This window comes from Rhipicephalus sanguineus, chromosome 7 (assembly GCF_013339695.2).
Source record: "Rhipicephalus sanguineus isolate Rsan-2018 chromosome 7, BIME_Rsan_1.4, whole genome shotgun sequence".
In the NCBI taxonomy this organism is placed as follows: domain Eukaryota; kingdom Metazoa; phylum Arthropoda; class Arachnida; order Ixodida; family Ixodidae; genus Rhipicephalus; species Rhipicephalus sanguineus.
In genome coordinates this window covers 141,429,978-141,455,266 of record NC_051182.1, presented here as the reverse complement: position 1 = coordinate 141,455,266, position 25,289 = coordinate 141,429,978, and the positions used below count along the sequence as shown (strand labels likewise).

The 25,289-nt window shown below is 49.8% G+C and overlaps 1 protein-coding gene across 1 annotated transcript; it reads left to right on the top strand.

Annotated features, from left to right (window-relative positions):
* The first annotated feature begins 18,606 nt into the window (after nucleotides 1-18,606).
* LOC119399085 (uncharacterized) lies at nucleotides 18,607-19,686 on the top strand. Its single transcript, XM_037665900.2, has one exon. The coding sequence runs from the start codon at nucleotides 18,622-18,624 to the stop codon at nucleotides 19,684-19,686; it is 1,065 nt and encodes a 354-aa protein (XP_037521828.1). The 5' UTR covers nucleotides 18,607-18,621.
* The last annotated feature ends 5,603 nt before the right edge of the window (nucleotides 19,687-25,289 follow it).

Genomic DNA, 25,289 nt, shown 5'->3' with positions numbered 1-25,289 from the left:
AGTTTCACACGTGAATCGCCGTGCCTGGTGTTGTCTCCACTGTTGTGGCAGCGCACGACGGAGCATACCTCGACCTCGCGGTCCACTTCCGTGGATCGCTTCTGCCATCGAGGAAATGCTGGCTTCGCACCGCAAGCATCTCGGTTCAACGTGCCGAGCTGACGGCCCCCCAGTATCCGCACCGACAGAAGAACGCGTGCACACGCCCGCTACCGCTACGTGTGAAAGGGGCTGAGTCGCGGCGCCAAGCTCCGTAGCTTTCCGACAGAGGCCGCGGCGCGGCTGGCGCTGTCGTCGCGCCGCAAACTTGAGCTTGGGTTCCCTATTGCGCCCGGCGATACTTCAGTATTCAATCTGTCGTTCTCTCCGAGAATGCCCACACTGTGATCATCCCTTGCGATACTTTCCACATATGGTGGGGCTTTGCCATCTAACCCCGGCTTGTCTCCCCAATCACCTCCCCTTTCACCCCCCTGTCCGAGAGAGCTGGGAGGCGCCCTGCTCGGAGCCAGAAGAGAGTAGCTCACCATCAATCGAACGTTACTGGTGAGCTACTCTGGGAATCTCGTTTGCCGCGTGCGAAAAATTATGTCAAAGGGCGCGTTCTACGTGGCTGCATAGCTGGCCCTGAACGAATTCGCCCCCCTCGAATACAATCCTTCCTGCAGTGAACACACTAACTTTGATGGAAGAGATCTTATGCGACGGGTACTTCACATTTTCGGTTCGCTATGGTCAGACGATACTTGAAAACACCATACCTTCTATTTGCTCGGCTGTTTATATCTCGATCTGTTGAACAGATACGCAGGCTATCCGAGTTATAAGCGTGTCCGCCCGAGAGCGAAATCAAACATTTATTAACAATAATAACTTTTACTGGTAGACCTTGAAAGCAATTTTTGGCATGATCATTTTGGCATTGCACAAAACACGAAGCGTGGAACTCTGTTGATAAACTGGATAAGGCAATGTTATCAGCGTATTTTAAATTTGTTGAAAAAAAAAAGCTGCATTGCACCGAGCGTACCCTTAAAATAGAGAATGGTCACAGCAAAAAAAAAAAAAAAAAAATAAAGCAGATCCCACACGCAGGATGGAGGAGTCGATTTTATGCAATTCCTATTCTATATACATAGTGTGTTGCAGTAGCATGCACTTTAAAAATTCCGGGATGTGCTATTCTGATCAAAACGAAATAAGCACTGTGCCGAGGAGTTTTGATAAGAGTGCATTATGAAAAAAAAAAAAGTGCAGCAGTGCAGAAAGCGAACCCCAGCTGTTTACGCGCTGGCAGCGCCAAAAAAAGACTTGTTTGTCGAACACATCAAAATACTTCAAATTCATTGCAACGCGGGAATACTCGGAGACAAGAAAAGGAATGAAACAATTAAGTAATGATGCCAATCATTTTTGATGGCCTCTTTTCTACGTATCGCAAGATAAGCTGCACCTTAACGAACGCACGCCGATTCGCCCGTGCGTTCGGCTGCTGGCGTTCCGAATCGAGACGTCGCGCACAACTTCCAATTACCGTACAAACACCTTCTATTACGTATATCAACCAGTTGAACAGCAAGCCACGGATTGCGCAAACAAGCTACTGGTCAGCGATCAGTCGAAGTACGCCAATGTTGAATGTTCTCGATGTTGTTCGATAACGTTCTCGAGTGCAGGGACCTGAACACGACTGCAAAGCTACGCAAAGAGCTCAGATTCACCAATTCGAAGTAAATGGCATTTCGCGCGATGTCACTGCGCTAATGCAACTATTGTTACAGCTCCGGACCTGCGAACACGCCCGGCGTGACCGAAAAGATGCCGATGATGCCATGAAGAGAGTTCGCGAGCACATGGCAAATTCCGTACCTTTCATTAGTTACACCGCTACGCGTCTTTGGCAGGGAGAAGAATCTTAGCCATTCTGGCCTCAATCCCAGTGCTGGCAGAAGAGAGCAGCCATCCAATCATCGAGGAGCAAAGAGAAACTATTCTTGTCGCACCGATCCCTCGCAATATGCATCCGCTCAGCCCAATGAGGGAAGGCGTAGAGCAAGCGATTGCGATCCTGAAGAAGATCAAGGATGATCCTCAATCGGTCTGTTCCTAGATGCGGCACAATATGGTCGCTCATCTCACATGACGTGGTCGCAATAGAAACAGAGTGTGAAATAATCTCGTCGGCCTCCCTGACTGGACCACTTCTAAAGCGGAGCAGGTTGCTATTGCTTTGGCACTCTTGGATGATAACAGCCGCAAATCTACTCGGAGTCTCGATCGCAGTCAGGGCGTTTGCCTCGGCTTCATAGCGAGGAAGAGGCACATGACGGTTTCTTAAGAACCGGACCAAAACTTGCACACAATCATTTGGTTCCCGGCACCTAGGTCAAACTTTGGACTCCCTCACCAACCTCAACGACATCGCCCACTCCCAACGGCCACCGCAGCGTAACTCTCCGCGTGGGAGGAGAAGCCTTGTCACAGAGCAGGGTCAAGAGTTCCGAGACACTTTATTCACATGTAATGAATTCCACGAAGCATTTTTATCTGGAAAGAAGAGTATTCCTCCACCACACAAAGCTACGAGACCACAGGCGATGACCCTTAGGATGCTTCAAACTAATTCTTATCCGAATCTTGCTTTCATGCACTGTCTATTCCCAAGTGACTTCAGCTCGCAATGCCCTTGCTGCGGAGGAACGTGCGATTTAGAAGCACATGCTTTTGGCGGTGCCCCTCGTTACGTGGGATAAGGACCTCACAGAGCACAAATGGAGCTCGGCCCTCAAGAGCTCGGCATATCAGCAACAACTTTGGGCTGTCCAGAGAGCTGGATGCGGCGGTTAGGCTAGGCTAACTGTCCCCACGTGGAGCGGCCCGCGGTGTCACCCTAAGGGGTGGCACTTCTCCGGATCTTTAATAAAGTTCTTCGTACCGTACCGTACGCTAACCGCGCAGTCGATCCATTACCTGTCGATGACTCGAATCCTTCTAATATCCTCTCGACGAAGAAAGACACAACATAATGCCGTTCTGCCGAGCGAAACGGCCTGGGCTAAAAGATCGGTCACTGCTCAACACACGCTAGCAACGCGCCGACGCCGACGTTCTGGAAGGGACATGGCCACCGCCACCCAATTGCCCGCGTGCAGCCTACCTTTGCGGTAACCAAAGAACAGCATTTTGGCGCCATCTGTCGCTCGAACAGCAAAAATCCTGTGTTTCGCCTTAGTGGCGATAGATGGCGACACCTTTCAAAATAATTGGAGATTTCGCAGATAAAGTGCAGAATGAGGATCGATCCGTAATCAGGCTGGAAACAGGTCCGCTAGAGGCGGCGTACTGGAGGTTGCATTGTCCTTCCGCGCCGCGAAATTTGACCGCTCCGTATAGCGCTCAGGCGTGAGCACAGGCCATTCTGTCAATCATGCATGGAAGAAAATCCGCCATTCGTTCTGGTGACTGCATCAGTTTACACTGCTGTTTTTGTGTTCTTTTCGCTTTCTGTAAGCGCACTGACGCGTAGTTTTACACTTTCGTGGCGCAATTCACGTCGGACGGGAAAGCGTAGATATAAATGGCATCGCCGACATGCCACGTCACCGCAGTCGTGGCCTCGTGGTAAAGTGTCCGCTTCGGGCTGCGGGAGGTCGCGGGTTCGATCTCGCTGCCGCCGGTTACCCGCCGGTTCTTGAAATGGGCACAAGCGCCCCCGCTGGCACTTTGGCTTATTCTGGGGATGACGCTTGGGAAAGGAGCCTGCGCCAAAGCCCGTCAAGAGACGATCGAGAGCACAACATGGAGACCCACTCGAGCAAAGGGATCGAGTGGCTCTGGGCGGTCTGTCGTTGCCACAACGTGTGCGCGCAGCTGTTGAAATTCCGGCTGCCCACACTCAACTTGGCAGAGAACGTGGACGGTGCGTCCATGTGAGGCAGGGTGAACGCGGTATGTGCTCACGCGCGAAGCCTGGCTCCTCTGCCCTGCGCGGTGTGCATTGAGCGGGTTGCACACGAGGCTCCTTTTTTTTTCCTTTCGCTTCCTTTTTTGCTCTTTCGTTCGTGCGAGTCGCACTTCACGGACAAATAAATCCATAGGTCACTAACGTAGCGAGGAGGGCGGGGGTTGAAACGCTCCCCCCCCTCCTCTCCCAAGTTTTCAATTTTGTGTATTGATATATGAAGGCACACGTACAAACGAACGCACGGAGATACATAATGAATGCTTGAACCCCCCTCCCCCCACGAAAAAAAAAAAGATCCAGCAGCTCCACTTCGCGAACACTGTCGCAACAGCGAAGGCTATGCCCGACCTTCAGCGCTCCATCACACTGCTATGTTTTACAAGTCTAATTACGTTCGTTGGCGCTCAGCTTCGGCCTCTCTTGCGCAAACATCGCGGTAGGCTTGGCGACGACATGCCCATTGTTGCGTCGGGTGGTTTCTTCACCGGGAGGATGAGAAATGTTCACCATCTTGAAGTGAGTGAGTAAAAACTTTATTGTACATGTTCGGCGTCATTGAGCGGGGTGGGGCTACAAGCACCCCGGCCTAGGCGACGGCCTCGAGTCCTTGGACCCGCGCGGCATCCTGAGCTTGCCGGACGGCCCACAGTGACCGGCAAGGTCATGGCTGAATAGCCGCCTTCCATCGCGCCCCGCGGTTCGACACTGCCATGTCTACCGGGTTCGTTGGGGACTGCTGCTCGCTACCGGTACACTTCCACAGCATGTGCTGCAGCGTCGCTCTGGCTCCGCACGCTTGACACGCGTCGGACGTTAAATGTCTGGGTAGCAGAGGCGAACGATCACCGGATTCGGGTACGTGTGTGTCTGTATTTGTCTCCAGGCAACCTGCTGTTTCTTGTTTAGTTTGGCGTGGGGTGGCGGATATTTGCATCCGTTCAGTGTTACGTGTTACGTTTTCCGCGTTCTGAATAATTCGAAAGCGCAACAGAGCTCTGCTTGTAAACACATGTGCATATTTTCTCTAGATGAGCGAAACGCGGTTTCGTTTCGGTTAATCAGGTCTCCCCTATGCAGTCTTCACAAAGAAAATCGTTGCGTGACGCGGTGCAGACGTAGTCCATCTAAGCAGTCAAAGAAACGCGCGTTGTGATTTGTGAAGGTTCCACGAGCGCGAAGATTGGAGATACCCGAGTGCCTTTGCGACGCTGCACAAGTGTAAAGTGCGACACCACTTTCGCTCGTGCATGTTCACGTAACATGAAAGTGTCAAAGTTATCGTGGAAAATGGACAAAACGTGGTTACAAACTCAGAGTTTAAGGCTAGGTACGGTCCTAGAGATCAGCTGGTGTCGCGCGGCACACGGACGTTATACCTTGCGAAAGCTTCGTCGCTCCCGATTTCAAGTGTGTCGAAGCTTGTGAGGTAGGCTGCAGCGGAGTGAAGTTATTCTTTTATAACTGCAAACACAGGAATGTAGAGCTTTTCTTTTTTGTAATGCGGCGTGTTAAACTCCCGCGACGTAGACGGCTCCTGATTGTAAATGCGCGATCGGCGCTGGCTCAGCTCCCGCTACGAGCTTCAGTTTGCGAGTTGGTGGGTGTGTAAGGCTTGTGCAGCGTCAAGCAGGCCCGGAGCGAGGAATTTTTTTCGAGGGGTGGGGGGCACTTGCTGAAAGCCTTGATTATTTGATAAAAACGCTATTTTCATTATTTATTTTCGATAAAAGACCATGTGTCATCAAAATTTTGGGGGGGGGGGGAGGGTCGCCCTGGGCACCCCGACTGGCTACGGGCTGGTCACAAGTCTAGGTTAAATATCCCGTGCCTTAATAAATACTCTCGTGCTCCACGCCTGAGGTAAGGAACCTCGCTGGAACAACATTACATGTCATATTGCTGCGGAGAAGGCGGATTGAAATACTTAAGCATCGCCGGGGCACAATACTGTGTTGGGTACAGGCGTCCAGAGCCGCGCTTGTCAGCCTTAGTCAGGCCCGGCGCCGCGGTCGGAAATCGGAGGCCTGTTCGATTTGTACATCGCTGTGATGTCGCGAAATGAGGTGACCGGATTAGGTTCTGGATCATCAGGCGATGGAGGGCGAGGAGGTTCCCGAGCGTAACTACACGGTAATTGAACAAGAATGCCTCGCTGTTATTTTCGCTGTTCCGCGGTTTTCGGTCGTACCTGTACAGGCGTCAGCTTACGATCGTCACGGATCATCACTCTCTGTGCTGGCTCGTCAATCTTCGGGATCCGTCAGGACGCCTTAAAATCGTGGCTCTGCGTCTGCAAGAGTGCAACTTTACTGTCTATACAAGAGCAGGGCGACGACATGCTGACGCTGACTGTCTTTCCAGGATGCCTCTCCGTACCACGGAATGTGATGCAGATAGCTTCGACCACGTAATCGCAACCGTACGCCGAGATTTCCAGACGTCACAACCTTAGCGAGACAGAAAAGTGAGGATCCGACTCTAGAGCCTCTTTTCCCTGCCGCGAAAGACTCATCAGAAGGTCGTTTTTGTGTCCGGGATAGGGTGCTATATAAGAAGAATTTCTCCGCGACAGGTGCACGCTACCTTCTGGTGGTGCCAGAAGCCCTTCGCTCTTCTGTTTTACGTGTCGTGCACGATGACCCAACTGCAGGTCATTTTAGGATCCATGCGGACACTCCATCTGTGCCAAAGAAAGACTTTAATGGCATCAAATGCGCAAGACAAAAACGGAGACATACGTAGCCAGTTGCGCTGAGTGTCAGAGTCACAAAATACCTACCAACACTCCCTCCGGTTGCATAAGCCTGTAGCACTTCCCAGCCCGCCTTTCGAACAAGTAGGCATCGACCTGATCGGACCGTTTCCACGTTCATTCAAAGGCAAACCGCTGGATCATTGTATGTGCCGACTACCTGACTCGGTTCTGCGAGACGGCAGCACTACCATCTGCAACTGCTGGCGAAGTGTCGCAGTTCATGCTGCATTACATATTACTTCGTCATGGCCCTCTCGTGTGATAATTAGTGACCGTGGCCGTCAGTTCACGGCCGATGTGGTTGAAGAACTTCTACGTCTGTGTGCCACCAACCTGCGACATTCAACGCCTTATCACCCCCAGACCTATGGCTTGACTGAGCGCACAAAACAGAACACTTGTGACATATCTATGTACGTTAGCTCGGACCACAAGAACTGGACGAAGTGCTTCCGTTCGTCACATGCGCCTATAACACCGCGCAACATGAGACCACCGGATACAGCCCGTTTTTCCTTCCTTACGCTCGTCCAGCGAGGTACACTTTGGATACTATTATTTCCTTTCCGTGGTCATGACGATGCTTGTATCGCAGAAAACCCTTTGCCGGGCAGAGGAGGCTCGGCGACTCGCTCGACTGCGTACTCTGGCTTCACAAAAACGGTCGAAATCGCGATACGATAGAAGACACCGGGAAGTAACTTACCGACTCCTGTACGTAAACCTGGACTGTGCCAAAAACTACTCGCCGACTATGTTGGACCGTTTGTCGGTGACTGAGCGTCTTAGTGAGGTGATTATAGAATTGCACGCCTTGCTGCTAGTGGAAGACGGTCTTCAAAGACCGAAGTCACGCATGTGCCCGTCTAAAGCCGTGCACTCAGCGACTGCCCAGCGGACTTCTCGCCCGGAGGCCTTCGTCTGCGAGAGGAGAAATTTTACAGTGGGTCCAATCCAGTGAAGCAGCACCAGCGACAACAATAGAAGTGTTAGGAAGAGAAGAACGACGCGCAAGTACTGGCACGCACTTGCCGTTATACCCTGTAAATAAGCCTCTATTTAACCTCGTTTTACGAGCCCTAACAATATCATTCCACGAAGCCATACCAATATAATTGCTATATAATATGATTATAATGACGCTTGGGAAAGGAGCCTGCGCCAAAGCCCGTCAAAAGACGATCGTGAGCACAACACGGAGACCCACTCGAGCAAAGGGATCGAGTGGCTCTGTGGCGGTCGTCGTTGCCACGACGTGTGCGCGCAGCTGTTGAAATGTCCGGCTTGCCCACACTCAACTTGGCAGAGAACGTGGACGGTGCGTCCATGTGAGCAGCGTGAACGCGGTATGTGCTCACGAGCGAAGCCTGGCTCCTCTGCACATTCGCGGTGTGCATTGGCGGGTTGCACACCGAGGCTCCTTTTTTTTTCCTTTCGCGTCCTTTTTGCTCTTTCGTCCATATAATTGCTATCGCAATAAAAGTAACGTAAAATGTGACATCTCGTTTCGAGTCTCGTATTCGCGAAAATCTCGGAGGCCATAACTTTCGCGCCCGGGCGTGACACGAAAAGATGCCGATGATGCCATGAAGAGAGTTCGCGAGCACATTGGCAACATTCGCCGTACATTTCTTAGTTACACCGCTAACCGCGCAGTCGATCCATACCTGTCGATGACTCGAAATCCCTTCTAATATCCTCTTGAAGAAAGACACCACATAATGCCGTTCTGCCGAGCGTAACACGGCACTGAGGCTAAAAGATCGGTCACTGCTCAACACACGCTAGCAACGCGCCGGACGCCGACGGTTCTGGAAGGGACATGGCCGCCGCCACCCAATGTTGCCCGCGTGCAGCCTACCTTTGCGGTACTCACAAAGAACAAGAGTCACTGGAAAATTTCAGAGTACCGCAAAGGGTAGGCTGCACGCGGACAACATTGGTCGGCGGCGGCCATATCCTTCCGGACCGTCCGGCGCGTTGTAGCGGTGTGTTGTGAAGTGACCGATCTTTTGCCTCGATGCCGTGTTACGCTCGGCGTAACTGCAATATGTGTGTGTGTGTTTCTTCAAAGGATATCAGAAGTGATTTCGAGTCTTGGACAGTCATGAATCGACTGCGCGGTAAGCGGTGTAGCTAATGAAACGTGTGGCGAATGTTGCCATGTGCTCGCGAACTCTCTTCGTGGCTTCATCGGCTCTTTCTGTTTCACGGCCGGGTGTGTTCGCAAGGTCCGGAGTTGTATAGTTGCATTAGCGTAATGACCGTTCGAGATGACCTTTATTTCGACACTTGGGTGAAGCGTTGACTGTTTGCGCTAGCGTTAGCAGTCGGGTTCAGGTTCAGTTCATAGCGCATATGAGAACATTATCGAACATCGAGAACATTCAGCGGTGCGTCTTTCCACTGATCGCTGACGCATACCTGACTTGCGCACCAGGCTTTGCTGTTCAGCTGGGTGTTGTTCTTTAATAGAAGCGGTTGTGTGTACGGTAAGGTGGAAGTTGCGCCTGAAGTATTTGTCTCAGTCGGAACGCCAGCAGCCGAACGCACGGGCGAATCGCCGTGGGGTAGGTACAGGTGCATTTTATTTGAGATACATTGTCATTTCCTAACAGATACGTAGAAATAGGCCATCAAAAATTATTGACGTCACTACTCAGTCCGTTTCATTTCCTATTTTTGTCTCTTTAATATTCCCAACGTTTCAGTAGTTACAGTGCATTTGCAAATATTTTGCTGTGTTCCGAACAAGTTTTTTTTTTTTTGGCGTTGCCAGCGCGTAAAACAGCTAGGGTCCGGTTTCTGCACTGCTTTTAATTCAACTTTCTTTTTCGTAATGCACTCTTGTTAAAACTTCCTCGGCGCAGTGCTTTGTTACTTTGACCAGACATAGCACATCCCGAAATTTTTTAATGCGCATGCTACTGCAACACAGTATGTGTATACGAGCTAGGGCTCGCATGAAATCTATTCCCTCAATGCGTGGGAGGATAAGCCGTTTTTTTTTTTTTTTTTTGCTGTGACCATTTCTCACCCACTAAACAGTATTGTAAGGGTGCGCTCGGCGCAATGCAGCATTAGCAACATTTTTTTGAAAAGAAAATAATAAAATACGCTTAATAACATTGCCTTATATCAAGTTTATCAACAGAGTCCACGCTTCAGTTTTGCGCAGTGGCAAATGATCACGCGACAATTGCCTTCAAGGTATACAGGAAACAGTTATTATTTTATTAAGTCTTCGATTTCGCTCTCGTGCGTGACACACTTATAACTCGAAATGCATGCACAATCTGTTCAACAGATCGAGATATAAACAGCCAAGCAAATAGAAAGGTATGTAGTATGTAGTTTTCAGTATCGCTGAACACAGCGAACCGTAAAGGTGAAGTATCCTGTTGCATGACATCTTTTCCAGCAAAGTTTGTGTAGTTCAGAGCTCAAAAGGAGTGTTTTTTCGAGGGGGGGCGAATTCATTCCGCCGCCAACTATGCAGCCACGTACAACGACGCTCTTTGACGTTGATGTTTCCCACACGGAATTGAAAATATACGAAATTCCCGGAGTAGCTCACCAGCAACGTTCGGTTACTGGTGAGCTACACTCTGGCACCTGCATGACGCGTTTTAAAAAAGCGACGAAGTACTTCTAGGCACCGTGGTACTGCTAAATGTCCGGCCGCGCTCTGCATTCAACGCGCCTGCACCCAAAGCGCTTGGAAGGGAGATGGCGGCGGGATGTCTCGTGAAGCGAGTAAGCCAATCGCGTCGGCGGCGGCGCGTGGAAAACAGATGCGATACTCTGAAATTTTTCTAGTGACTCTACAATGATGATGATGATGATGACTTTGTGGCCAACCCTTCGCAACGGGTGGACATGGAATCCCCGCCCTAGCCAACCATGAAGCTCTACTTATTACCTGTTTTTCAGTAAAACGGTAAGGAAAAAAAAAGAGGAAAAAAAAGGGGGGGGGGAGGGGAAGAAACAGGAGCCGCTCTGACTAGGCAGCAGTCAAGAATGTCTCGCCGCAACAGCCGCTCGCCAGCATTCGAGGCGGCCCTTTGTCGCTGCGACCCGCGGCTCTGTCCACACTACGCCGACTGTCGTCTCCGCCGGCCTGTTCGAAGCCCAGAGCAGTTTCCAGAGAGGCACCATACGTCATCGCTGGGCAAATGCCCTCACACCGCAGTACCACATGTTCGATAGTTTCGTCCTGTAGACCACACACACGACACCGCACATCACTCACGTCCTTGCTAATAGCCTTAAGGCGTACAAGTGTGCGGAGTGCACCAGCTCTCGCCTCAAATAGTAGCTTGCTGCCAAGGGTGTCGTACAAGCGTACCATGCCAATACTGTTCTTGTGGCACCGATACACCGCTAGCGTCGACTTCTCCGACTGGTTGTGGATCCAACGTGCCTCCTCTTCTTCCCGCACTCGTTCCCGCGCCTGTTTTGCCCACTCGGCGGATGAGTTTGCGCTGAGAGGGGCGCGAAAGAGGCCGAACTTGCTCTCGATGCGGTAGAGGCGCCTCACCCACGGAGTGCGCATGCATGTTGCAGACAGGTAGTCAAAAACACGCCGCGCCCATCTCTCTCTGGGCATGCAGAGCAAGCGGCCACGGTAGGCAATTTTGCTGACCGCCTCCCGAGCTTCAAAGCTCGACCAGCCGAGATCACCCTGAATAGCTTCGTTGGCCACAGCACCATGGCAGCCGAGAGCTATCCGTTCCGGCCAACCTCCCGCTGTCGTCGCTAAGGCCAGAACTAGAGTTACTGTATATGCTAAGATAGCATATACAGTAACTCTAGCCAGAACATGGAGGAAGGAAAAATAAGGAGAGGCCCTGACGTCACATTCGTGAAGCCTCCACATCGCAAACACCCTGCATCGCATCCTAGCGAAAAAGCCTCGAAACATTTCGCGATTTCCACCGTGTCGTTTGCAAGCGCATGCGCGATTCGAGCCTTTTTCTTTTTTTTTTTTTTTTTCGCCGTGCAAGCGGCGCCGCGGCGCAGTCGATTCACGCATGCTGCTCCTCGCGTGTGTTCTAGTGGTGTATTCGGTTGGTCGCTCCGATCCTCTGGCTCGGAGTCGGCAGATGCGGAGGCAGCCCGCAATCGGAGCGCGAGAGGTAGCGTACCAACCGAATGGATCGACGATCTCGGAGCAGCGCGCCTGTAGCGCCACCGTGCAACCAGCGCGGGAAGCCGCCAGGTAAACATCGACAAATGCGGTCAACCATCCGAGCTGGCGTCATCGTCCGAGCTGCTGGTTTAAGGACGAGACAGATGGTACGTTTTTGCCTCCGATCCGGCGTGCGGCGTCGGATGTCCGGCGTGCGACGTACGGCGATTCAGCACACACGGGGCGAATGAGCAATCAGCGGCTCCGCCCACATAGGGCGCCTCGGCATGCACACTTGGAGGACTTCGTATATTCGTAATAAAGCACAAAACAAACAACTTTGCACAGCCACGCTTCGTTATATAAGAAAATAATCACTACAACTACGCCTTCGCGAACGACAAGCACATCGCAATAGCTCGCCGTCACTCACGATTCCGAGAGGTAGGCCTAGCATGGCGGACGCCGGCCGTCTCCTATGCCCTTCACGATCACACGCGAGCTCGGCATAGAGCGCTTGTTTTTGCCAACACGATTGAGCTTTGTACTCGCATGTAATGCGTTACCATACGCTATTAAGTTGGTCGGCGTCATCGATGTGAAGGCATTCGTCCGCGAGCTGCTGTAACACCATTTACGTTTCGTCCGCCTTCAGTAGCCGCCTCCGTTTCGACATGGTGCAGTTATGGCTTGGTACATGTGAACTCACCACACAAACGCTCAAAAACGCCACGAACACAATACAACACACGTGTACAAAGTATTACGCGTCCGATGCTCTCCCCTTCTGAAATGCGCGCTCGTGCTGTCACCCTGTCACCTGCCGGTAAACGCGGCGTCTACTGCCCCTCCCGGCCAGATCGCACCACGCTCTCACTTCGAAGTCAGAGCGGTCGGGAGCGCTCCGAGTCGGAGGCTGACGCTCCGAAAGAACCACCCGAAGGTAGTTCGAGCGCTCGGATTTTGCCAACCGAACGCGCGACCACATTTCAGAGCGCTCTAGAGCGCTCAAAATCGCCCACCCGAATAGGAAAGCTACGCAATGCCCAGCTGTTGCCGCATGGTTGCGTATACCCGGTGCAAATCGCGTGCACTGCGGAAAGTACCGGGTGTGACTTTTCATGTGTACGTACACGTTCGCTTCATTGATCACTAATGCATGGTATTCGCATGCGAAGCTCTCGGATGTGCGCTCTGTTGCTTCTTACTCATTGTGTCAACTCAGAACACATGCGAACTTTTGTTTTTGGCGTCTGACGCGCCGTACATAACATGCGCCGAAGGCATCGTACGTTTTTAGAGGCTGTGTCGTTCAACGAAAGGGCAATAAACTTATGTTGTTGTTATCGGACCACGTGTATGTATTGTGCGTCGTGCGCTCGCTGCGTGCTTATTGTTGTGTGCGTACTGGAATTACAAACTTTACGTACACGATCGCGTATACAATGCAGCGGTGTCCTCATTTGGACGTGAAGTTGCGTCAACTATAGGTTGGCGTTGCGCCGAATTGCTACTACGCTCACTCCATATACACGAACAAAGAACCGCTAATACGACAACAGATCGGGAAATCGGGCTACGAGAAAGGGAAGGCCTAACGCCCAGCAAACGCCCAGCAGAACGCGTAAGTCACTGCTTGGTGAGTTAGAATACGATGATGCAGGGGCTGAACGTTTTTCATCACGGCACGTACCGGTATTCTGTCTGTTGCACAAAAACGCTCCACGAAGAATTTCAGCACGCAGCGCTCGGGCCTGCCACGCACGAACAGCCTGGTAAACGTCTGCTTGCAACATTTTACTGCGTGCTAACCGCACAATACGCGCTAAGTTTACGCCGGGACTACAAATCTGCGCAGAAGCTAATCACCGCGGAGAGCACGCCGCGGGGCGTCTGCTGTTTTGTTTGCCCCATAAATCTGACGTCACTTCCGCCACACTTTTCGCAATGCATTGAAATACGATAGGGCCTCTCCTTAGTATTCCTTCCTCCATGAGCGAGAACTAAAGCCAGAACTAGAGTCACTAGAAAAATTTCAGAGTATCGCATCTGTTTTCCGCGCGCCGCCGCCGACGCGATTGGCTCACTCGCATCACGTGACCTCTCGCCGCCATATCCCTTCCAAGCGATTTGGGTGCAGGCGCGCTGAATGCAGAGAGCGGCCGGACATTTAGCAGTACCACGGTCCCTAGAAGTACTTCGTCTCTTTTTTAAACGCGTCTTGCAGATGCCAGAGAGTAGCTCACCAGTAACCGAACGTTGCTGGTGAGCTACTCCGGGAATTTCGTATATTTTTGCATTCCGTGTGGGAAACATTAACGTCAAAGAGCGTCGTTGTACGTGGCTGCATAGTTGGCCACGGAATGAATTCGCCCCCCTCGAAGAACACTCCTTTCTGTAGTAAACTACACAAACTTTGCTTGAAAACCTCTCATGCAACAGGATATTTCACCTTTTCGGTTCGCTATGTTCAGCGATATTGAAAACTACATACTACGTACCTTTCTATTTGCTCGGCTGTTTATATCTCGATCTGTTGAACAGATTGTGCATATATTTCGAGTTATAAGCATGTCACGCACGAGAGCGAAAATTTATTAAAATAATAACTCTTTACTGTATACCTTGAAGGCAATTGTCGCATGGTCATTTGCCACTGCGCAAAACTGAAGCATGGAACTCTGTTGCTAAACTTGGTATAAGGCAATGTTATTAGGCGTATTTTATTTTTTTCAAAAAAGAATGTTGCTAATGCTGCATTGCGCCGAGCTTACCCTTACAATACTGTTTAGCGGGTGAGAAATGGTCAAAGCAAAAAAAAAAAAATAAATGGCTTATCCTCTCACGCATTGAGGGAATCGATTTCATGCGATCCCTAGATCTATATACATACTGTGTTGCAGTTGCATGGGCGTTAAAGCTTTTCGGGATGCGCTATTTCTGATCAAGATAACATAAAGCACTGCACCGAGGAAGTTTTAACAAGAGTGCATTGCGAAAAAAAAAAGTTGAAATTAAAAGCAGTGCAGAAACCGAACCCCAGCCGTTTACGCGCTGGTAACGCAAAAAAAAGAAGAAAGAAAAACTTTGTCGGAACACAGCAAAATATTTGCAAATGCACTGCAACGTTGGGAATATTAAGGAGACAAAAAATGGGAAATTAAACAACTGAGTAGTGACGTCAATCACTTTTGATGGCCTATTTTCTACGTATCTGATAGGAAATGACAATGTATTCGCAAAATAAGATGCACGTTACCTAGCGCACGCCGATTCGCCCATGCGTTCGGCTGCTGGTGTTCCGAACCGAGACAAATACTTCACGCACAACTTCCACTTACCATACACACACCACCTCTATTACAGATAACACCCAGCTGAACAGCAAGCATGGCGCGCAAGTAAGATATGCGTCAGCGATCAGTCGAAGGACGCAATGCTGAATGTTCTCGATGTTCGATAACGTTCTCGAATGCGCTATGAAGTGAACCTGAACACTGACTGCAAAGCTAGCGCAAACAGTCAACATTCACCAAGTGTCGGAGTAAATGGCATCTCGCACGGTCATTACGCTAACGCAACTATGTCTACAGCTCCGGACCTTGCGAACACACCCGGCCGTGAAACGAAAAGAGACCGATGAAGCCACGAAGAGAGTTCGCGAGCACATGGCAACATTCGCCGCACGTTTCATTACACCGCTTACCGCGCAGTCAATTCAGACTGTCGATGACTCGAAATCACTTCTCATATCCTTTTTGAAGAAACACACACACACATACTGCAGTTACGCCGAGCGTAACACGGCATCGAGGGGAAGAGATCGGTCACTTCTCAACACTACTCAACACACGCTACCAACGCGCCGGACGGTCCGGAAGGGAAATGGCCGCCGCCGCTCAATGTTGCCCGCGTGCAGCCTACCTTTGCGGTACTCTGAAATTTTTCTAGTGAGTCTAGCCAGAACTAAAGTCACTGGAACGGGAAAAGTACCGCGACCGTCGTGCGCGCCGCCATATTTGGTCCAGCGCGGCCGAAGCTGCGGCGGTGCGGTGTTGATTTCACGTGGAGTAACGCATGTTTTACGCATTGCGTGCGCTTTTTCAGCCCCAAATGAAGCATACCGTTGTTCTCTGACTGATCAGGAAAGAAACAGCGGCAATTTTCACTTGCCTACATGCGCACGCACGCGTAGTAACGCGATAAAGAAATGCGAACTGCGCGGCATTTACGTGCTCGGCTGTCTGCATTTATTAAATGCAAAGCATTTCTTAGCGAATTTCTGTGACTTTGTATCTATCTATCTATCTATCTATCTATCTATCTATCTATCTATCTATCTATCTATCTATCTATCTATCTATCTATCTATCTATCTATCTATCTATCTATCTATCTATCTATCTATCTGCCCCGACTTTGTGCTGTCCTGGCCGCTTCGTTAATGGGAAGTACACCAAATTTGGTATGGCGTAACATGACTGTATGACGAATTTAAATTAAGGTGATAACATGAAAATAATGACATGAATGCCATGTACGGCATGATTTACATGCCACGCTCAGGGTGCGATCGCGGCCGCTTCGATAGCTTGATACACAACAAAATTGGTACGGCGTGACAAGAGTGTATGACGAACATAAGTGACTGGTTATAACGTGCAAATCATGACAGACATGCCATGTAAAATGTGATTTACATGACATGGTTTTGGGGCGCTCGTGGTGGTTTAATGAAATGCATATATACCAAAACTTTTATGACGAGCTATTTCTGTATGACGAACGTTAGTGATAGGTGGTAACATGAAAATCACGACTTCCATGTCATGTACGGCATGACTTACTTGCCACGCTCATGCTGCGATGGCGGGTGGTTCGCTAGCTTGAAATGCACCCAAATTGGTATAGCGTGAGGTGACTGTATGACGAGCACTAATGACAAGTGGTAACGTGAAAATCATGACGGTATTTATGTTGGTCATACAGTCACGTCACGCAATACGATTTTGGTGCATATCAAACAAGCGAACTGGCCGCGAGAGCATCATGAGCATGGCATGTAAATCATGCGTTACATGACATGCGTGCCATTATTTTCATGTTACCACCTGTTATTTACGTTCACATTGCAGTCACGTCACGCAAACCGATTTTGGTGCATATCAAGCAAGCGAACCGCCCGCGAGAGCATCATGAGCATGGCATGTAAATCATGCCTTACATGACATGCATACCATTATTTTCATGTTACCGCAGGGTATTTATGTTCGTCCTACAGTCACGTCACGGAATACCGATTTTGGTGCATATCAAGCAAGCGAACCGGCCGCGAGAGCATCAGTCATTATTTTCATGCTACCACCTGTTATTTGTGTTAGTCATACAGTCACGTCAGGCAGTACCAATGTGTAGCAGTCAGTTTTCATAGCGTGCTGATCATTATATGTGAACCCAAAGGCGTCAATTTTACGCCAAACATAATAAAATGTTATTGTGCATGAACCTCCTGCGACAACTACGCGAAACAAGCTGCCCTAGTGCAGGGTAGGCGCAAACATTCCCCGAAACATTCGCGAATTCTCAATGAAGCGCTTACCTGACAATGCGAGTATCAGTCGTGGGAACAAATTTTTCCCGCGTAATTCTGTGCAGCCACACAGCCCGTCGTTTGGCATCCTTTTTCCCGCCAGGAATAGCAAAGAGGGCCTTACCCGGGCATTCTTCGATGCCTCGATAGTCTTTCGATGAAGTCTCAAAACGATACGGGATGTCGTAATGTTGCTGCACGCTTTCCTGAGCCTATAAAAACAATCGCCCTCCAAAGCGCCGTGCGTCTGCGGCCGGGAGACACTAGCGAGGCGAGCGAGCTGGACCATTTATGTGGCGAAGCCGCCGAAAGGGCGCGGCGGCGAAGAGAAAAGGAACGCGGTACTTTTCCCGTTACAGTGACTTTAGCCAGAACTAGAGTCCCTGTATATGCTACCTTTACCTAAAGGTAGCATATACAGTAACTCTAGCCAGAACAGCATTTTGGCGCCATCTGTCGCTCTAACAGCAAAATAATTTGTGTTTCGCCTTAATGGCGATAGATGGCGACACCTATCAAAATAATTGGAGATTTCCGCAGATAAAGTCCAGAATGAGGATCGATCCGTGAATCAGGCTGAGGAACAGGTACGCTAGAGCGGCGTACTGAAGGTTGGCATTGTCCTTCCGCGCCGCGAAATTTGACCGCTCCGTATAGCGCTCACGGCGTGAGCCACAGGCCAGTCTGTCAATCATGCATGGAAGAAAATCCGCCATTCGTTCTGTGACTGCATCTGTTTACACTGCTGTTTTTGTGTTTTTTTCGTCTTTCTGTAAGCGCACTGACGCGTAGTTTTACACTTTCGTGCGCAATTCACGTCGGACGGGAAGCGTAGATATAAATGGCGCATCGCCGACATGCCACGTCACCGCAGCATGTCGTGGCATGTCATAGTCGTGGCCTCGTGGAGAAAGACGAAGACGACGTTCCGAACGGTCGTGTTTTTGATGTTCTCCGCACCAATGGAATCATCGGCTTCTAGCCGAGGTACTGCTCAGGCTGCTGCCAGTAGTAATGAATACCGCACCGTACTTCCACGTCTGCCAACCGGTAAGCTCGTCACCGACTCTGTATTTCTTCACGCTGACCTAGCCGGCCGCCCCTATCGAGTTCAAGACTTCAGAGATGCCCTGCGGAATGCTATCGACCTGAAGGAGATAAGTTCAATTGGACAGTTCCAGATGTCGCATGTCTGGATGGTTACCTGCAAGTCGGCGTTAGCAAAGGCCAAACTCGTTGCACTCAGTGAAGTGATGGTTAAAAACCGCCGCTGCATCGTCATAGACCCGGAGCCAGCGGAGGTCAAGATGAAGCTCTTGTGGCTTCCAGAACGATTGGAGGACATCTATATACGTGAAGCACTTCAACCTTTCGGAAAAGTGACTTCAGTAAGCAGAGAAAGTTGGCGTGTAGCGGACATGGAGGACATGAAGACCCTTAACCGTGACGTTGTGCTTTCGTTAGCCGATGGAGTCACTGTTGCGGAAATTCCACATGTGCTTACTGTCTGCGGCGTACATAGTCTTCTATTGATTCCTGGGAGGCCACCTCTGTGCCTCCGTTGCAACAGAGTTGGTCACATACGTCGGCATTGCCGGACGCCTCGTTGTGAAAACTGTCGCCGTTTTGGACATTCTGCGGAAGAGTGTGTGGTGTCTTATGCCGATAAGCTAAGGCACCGAACCCGGCCTCAAGAGGATGCCGTTAAAGAGCACATAATGGATGCTACGGAGGTCATTGATGCGAAAGGTGACCTTCCAACAGTTAACGCTATGGACATAAGCACAATGAATACGTCGGTACCAGCAGACGCGTCAACAACCAGTGTTACGTTATCCGAGAGCACCTCCGTGTCCGAGAGATGCGAGGCAACTGCGTGTCGGAGTGAGAAGCAGCCACTATGTGCTGATGAGGCGTCTCTGAACGTCAAGTCAGCCAACAACAAGGACATCACGGCAGATGCTGTCGTCGCTACGAGCAGTGCTCCTGACCAGCGACATAGCCAAGGTAATGCTCCCGTACCTGCTCTTGAGGTGTCCACTAAAATGGACACAGCAGTTCCCAAACGCCGCGCCTCCTACGCATCTGTGTCCTCTGAGGAAAATGACATCAGCGTGCCAAAGCAATCACGTGGAAGGCGACTGTCTCAACACAAAGAAAAGCATCGACGATCAAGGTCCAGACGGCCTGGTGGCAGTGCAAGGGAGGGCTCTCCCTCACCCTCCACGCCTGACAGCTTGGAATAGAAAAGCAGCGTGTAGTCACCATGGCGTCCATGCAGCTCACCTTCGCGACCTTAAATCTACGAGGGCTTAGGTCTCGGCAGAAACAAATGCAACTCCGTCGGCTGCTTACAGGCAAGCGTTTCGACTTTGTCGCAGTTCAGGAGACAAAGCTTGAGAGTGATGACGAGACTGAAAGGGCCCTAAGGCTCTTTCAGCATGATTATAACATATGTGTGTCACATTCTGTGGGTTTGTCGGCAGGTTGTCTTTTGTTACTTAAGAATAATCTCCCTTATTCCGCCTTCAGCTATGAGGTTGACACTGAAGGACGGTTTATACGTTGTGATTTTGTGCTCCATGGTGTTGCATGGCGTTTGGTGAATATTTACGCCTCGAATGACATAGGTAGACGCGTTGCTTTCTTTGAAAGTATGGCCCCCCTGCTAGATTGTGGTAGAGAGACAGTGCTTATGGGCGACTTTAACTGTGTTTGTGATGATAATGACCGTGTAGGGCCCAGTTCTCGCAAGGACAAGAGCGGTGAGGTGTTGGCTGAGATTACTGAAATTGCGGGACTTGTGGATATTGGAGCCTCACACAGAGGGAGTTGTTCGTACACGCACATTCAAGGACTTTCTCATGCACGTCTCGATAGAATTTACATCTCTTCAACCATTCTTTCGCGTGGGTGGTCATGTGTTACTGAACCGGTATCGTTTTCAGACCATTGCATCGTCATTGCTCAACTAGGAAAAAATTCCAATGTAAAGTTCCGTCCTCGTTGGGCTCTTTGGAAATTTAATGCCACCCTTTTAAGCGATAAAGCATTTACTACTGAGGTGTGTAAAACTATGACCACATGTTTTAACGCTGATTTACCTTTATTTGCTGCATGGGAGTTGTTCAAGCAAGAGGTGCGCGCACTCGCTATAGAACAAAGTTCTGTAAAATCGTTCTATAAGAAAAACGAAGAAAAGATGTTAGAGAATAGCCTCAGAAGCCTTTATGAGATAGAGTGTGAAGCACCTGGTTCATGTGTTGAAGAAATTGCTAGTATCAAATGTGAAATTCAACATTTTAATGCAGAACGCTACAGAGGTGCGCGTATTCGCTCGCGCAATAATCGAGCACTAAATTCCGAGAAACCAACTCGTCAGGCTCTGCTTGACGAGCATCGAAACGCAATGTCAAAAATGATATGGGAAGTATACTCTAATGGTACTTTGGTGACCAATCCAGATGATATCATGGCAGAATTTGAGAACAACTACCGAACATTGTTTAGTGCTAGTACTTCTGCTCAGAATGTTCAACTTCTCGATCAATTCGTGTCCCTCATTAAACCATTAACAGATGAAGATTGTTCACTTGTAAGCGGTCCTGTTACTCAGAAAGAGCTAGAACTTGCCATCGATCAATTGCCTTTATCGAAAACACCAGGCCCTGATGGAATATCAGGTGAATTTTATAAGGCTTTTAAGGGACGTCTATGTCCCATTCTAATGAGAATTTTCTCAGAGGCGTTAGAGATCGAGGCTTTTCCACAGTCTTTCACAAAAAGTCACACAATTTTGATTCCAAAGAGTGCTGATAAAGAAAAATTACGTCATGCTGATGGTTACAGGCCCATAACGTTATGTAACGTAGACTATAAGATTTTTGCCAAGATTTTAGCTAATCGGTTGCAGTTTGTAATGTCCATTGTTGTTGGACCCCATCAAACATGTGGACTGAAAGGCCGTTCTATACAGACTAACATCCACATCGCTCGTACTATTCTAGATTTTTGCTCAAATTCTTTTGACCAACTTGCATTACTGCAAGTTGACCTCGCAAAGGCATTTGATCGTGTTTTCTCACTCGTTTCTGTTTTCCCTTTTAAAGCAAGCTAATGTGGGCTCAACATTGTTAAAAGGAGTGAAACTTTGTTATAATAATTGCTCTACCCGCCTAATAGTGAACGGTCATCTCTCGCAGCCTATATCTATCAGCTCTTCTGTTAAGCAGGGATGTCCTATGTCGCCGCTCCTTTTTTCTCTATACTTAGAACCGATGTGCTTGCATATTATTCAGTCTCACAATATTCATGGCTTCAGACTGCTAGAGAATGAAGTTAAAGTTTTAGCATATGCAGATGACATTGCCTTTTTTTGTACTGACAAACCCAGTATTGAAAGGATTGTTGATGCAGTAGAGCAATTTGGTAGCGTCTCAGGCGCACAGGTAAACTATTCTAAGAGTTCAGGTTTGTGGTTTGGGTCATGGGGATCTACACCTGATCAGTTTGCCGGTATTGAGTGGTCTGTGGTGCCACCAAAATATCTTGGTGTTCCACTAAGTGCACACAAGTCAAGCGCACAGTACTGGAAAGATAGGGTGGCAGGCCTTGAGCGTTATGCTAAATCTTTTATACCACATAACCTTTCAATTTTCGGTAAAGCGGAAACGTGCAACAAGTTTTTGGCTACAAAACTTTTCTATGTACTACAAGTGCTGCATTGTGCTAGAGCGCATATTCAGAGCTTTCATCGTAAATTTGCAACATTTATATGGTCATCAACATATGAATCCATGAGACGAGACAATCTATTCAGACCAGTTAGTGCAGGTGGGCTAGGTCTAGTACATCTGTACGTGTGGCAAATTGTATCTCGCTACTTCTTTTTCCGCGACGCTTCTCACCCTATTATTCGAGCATTCTTGCAGGTAAACCTGGTTAATGTGCTACCTGATCTAGTAGTTTCATCCGATTCTTCTCCACGACCATGTTTATGGGGATTTATGCGAGAAGTTTATTTCTCTGTTCGTTTTTTAACAGTTAGGTTTTCAAATGAATATTTGTACTGTGTATCACGCAAAAATCTTTACAGAGATTTAATAGCGATGCTGTTTCCGCCACCACTTTATCGTGCAAAATACTTGGGACTGCCAGGACATGATGTCTTAGATCGAATACGTAAAATGCCGCTGACACCATCGACAAAAACGTTCTTTTTTAAATTACATTCAGAGACTTTGCCTGTGAAGACTTGGCTTCGTTCAAGAGACATTTTTGTGTCGTCCGTTGATTGTCCTCTGTGTGATGTGCCAGAAACAATTGAACATTGTTTTATAGACTGCAGAGATGCAATCTTATTTTGGGATGTGCTCCAACGAACTCTTCAAAAAGACTTTGTGCTAAATTCCCATTCCGTGCGATATCTCTTGCCAGCGAGTTGTAATGACGTACCATTCGACATGTTTCTCCTCATTGGAATGCATAGCCTGTGGAAGACGCGCATGTTGCAGAGAAACGCAGAGCCGATAGTTTCCTCAACAGCCCACTTCATTAGGTTGGTCACTCAGCTAAGAGATGTCTACGAGCAAATGGAATATCAACCAGAATGGTATACGGCATTGGTGAGGTGCTTATCCTTACCGCTGTTCTAGCTCACAATTGAAAAATCAGTTATGTGATGTATCCGCTATAGAGGTGATTGCGAATTCTGTAGTGCCTTCTGTTCGTCATTGTGTTGCGATAAGAGCATAATCAACATATTAGTTCTTTGTCTGTATTCAATTGCTTTCAAGTGATATCCTATGTTGAATAAATACCATGAAAGAAAAAAAAAAAAAAAAAGTCGTGGCCTCGTGGTAAAGTGTCCGCTTCGGCTGCGGGAGGTCGCGGGTTCGAATCCCGCTGCCGCCGGTTACCCGCCGGTTTCTGTAAAATTGGGCACAAGCGCTCCCCCGCCTGGCACTTTGGCTTCTATTCATGGGGGATGACGCTTGGGAAAGGAGCCTGCGCCAAAGCCCGTCAAAAGACGATCGTGAGCACAACATGGAGACCCACTCGAGCAAAGGGATCGAGTGGCTCTGTGGCGGTCTGTCGTTGCCACAACGTGTGCGCGCAGCTGTTGAAATGTCCGGCTGCCCACACTCAACTTGGCAGAGAACGTGGACGGTGCGTCCATGTGAGCAGGGTGAACGCGGTATGTGCTCACGCGCGAAGCCTGGCTCCTCTGCACATGCGCGGTGTGCATTAGCGGGTTGCACACCGAGGCTCCTTTTTTTTTCCTTTCGCTTCCTTTTTTGCTCTTTCGTTCGTTGCAAGTCGCACTTTCACGGACAAATAAATTCCATAGGTCACTAACGTAGCGAGGAGTGCGGGGGTTGAAACGCTCCCCCCCCCCCTCCTCCCAAGTTTTCAATTTCGTGTGTTGATATATGAAGGCACACGTACAAACGAACGCACGGAGATACATAATTAATGCTTGAACCTCCCTCCCCCCCCCCGAAAAAAAAAAGATCCAGCCAGCTCCACTTCGCGAACACTGTCGCAACAGCGAAGGCTATGCCCGATCTTCATCGCGCTCCATCACACTGCTATGTTTTACAAGTGTTCCGTTCGTTGGCGCTTAACTTCGGGCTCTCTTGCGCAAACATCGCGGTAGGCTCGGCGACGACATGCCCATTCTTGCGTCGGGTGGTTTCTTCACCGGGAGGATGAGAAATGTTCACCATTTTGATGTGAGTGAGTAAAAACTTTATTGTACATGTCCGGCGTCATTGAGCGGGGTGGGGCTACAAGCACCCCGGCCTGAGCGACGGCCTCTAGTCCTTGGACCCGGGCGGTATCCTGGGCTTGCCGGACGGCCCACAGTTCATCGGCAAGGTCGTGGCTGAATAGAGCCGCCTTCCATCGCGCCCCGTGGTTCGACACTGCCATGTCTACCGGGTTCGTTGGGGACTCCTGCTCGCTACCGGTACACTTCCACAGCATGTGCTGCAGCGTCGCTCTGGCTCCGTACGCTTTACACGCGTCGGACGTATAAATGTCCGGGTAGCAGAGGCGAAGGATCACCGGATTCGGGTACGTGTGTGTCTGTAGTTGTCTCCAGACAACCTGCTGTTGGTTGTTTAGTTTGGCGTGGGGTGGTGGATATTTGCATCTGTTCAGTCTGTGGTGTTGCGTGGTGTCTCTGAAAGTGGTCATGCGATCCCCCCACTTCCATTCCCGCATCGCTGTCGAAGTTTGCGAGACACCGGGACTGTCGGCTGGCGTCGCAGCTCGGCGTGTAAGTCCTCGAGCAGCGGCGTGGGCAGTCGCGTTGCCCGCAAGCGGAGGGTCCGTGTGGGCGGGGGTCCATATGAGGAAACTGTCGTTTTTGCGGCAGATGTTGCCTTCGTGAATTTGGAGAATGCGGGCCTCTTCGCGGGAGATCCGCTTGAAAGCGCAAACTATTTTGCACTGCACTACGCCTCACGGTCACCCCATCTTGGCGCGTTTCTCGAAGGTTCACCCCTCGATACCCTCGACATCTCTCGCCTCTCGCAGCACACGCAGCCCTCCCCTTCCTAAGAAGCCTCACTCGCCACACTACGAGACCACGTGATCACCGCTACCACAACCTCGGACATGAAAGCCCCGACTAAGAACAGCTTCGAACAGCGTGCAGGTCCGCGTTGCATCGCGGCTGAGGGAGGGGGGACCGCTGGTGTGGCTGAGGTGGGGGTCAAGTGATGGTCTAGCTTAGGGGGGGGGGGTGAGTGGGGATGGATCTTACCCCCATGCCGACGCCCATGTCTACAACTGCAGGACGGGCACGGGCTCAAAGACGTCACACCATTGTGGCGGCCTTTGT

Coding starts and splice junctions, on each gene's coding strand:
- LOC119399085 (XM_037665900.2), top strand. CDS start 18,622: ATGTCGCATGTCTGGATGGTTACCTGCAAGTCGGCGTTAGCAAAGGCC.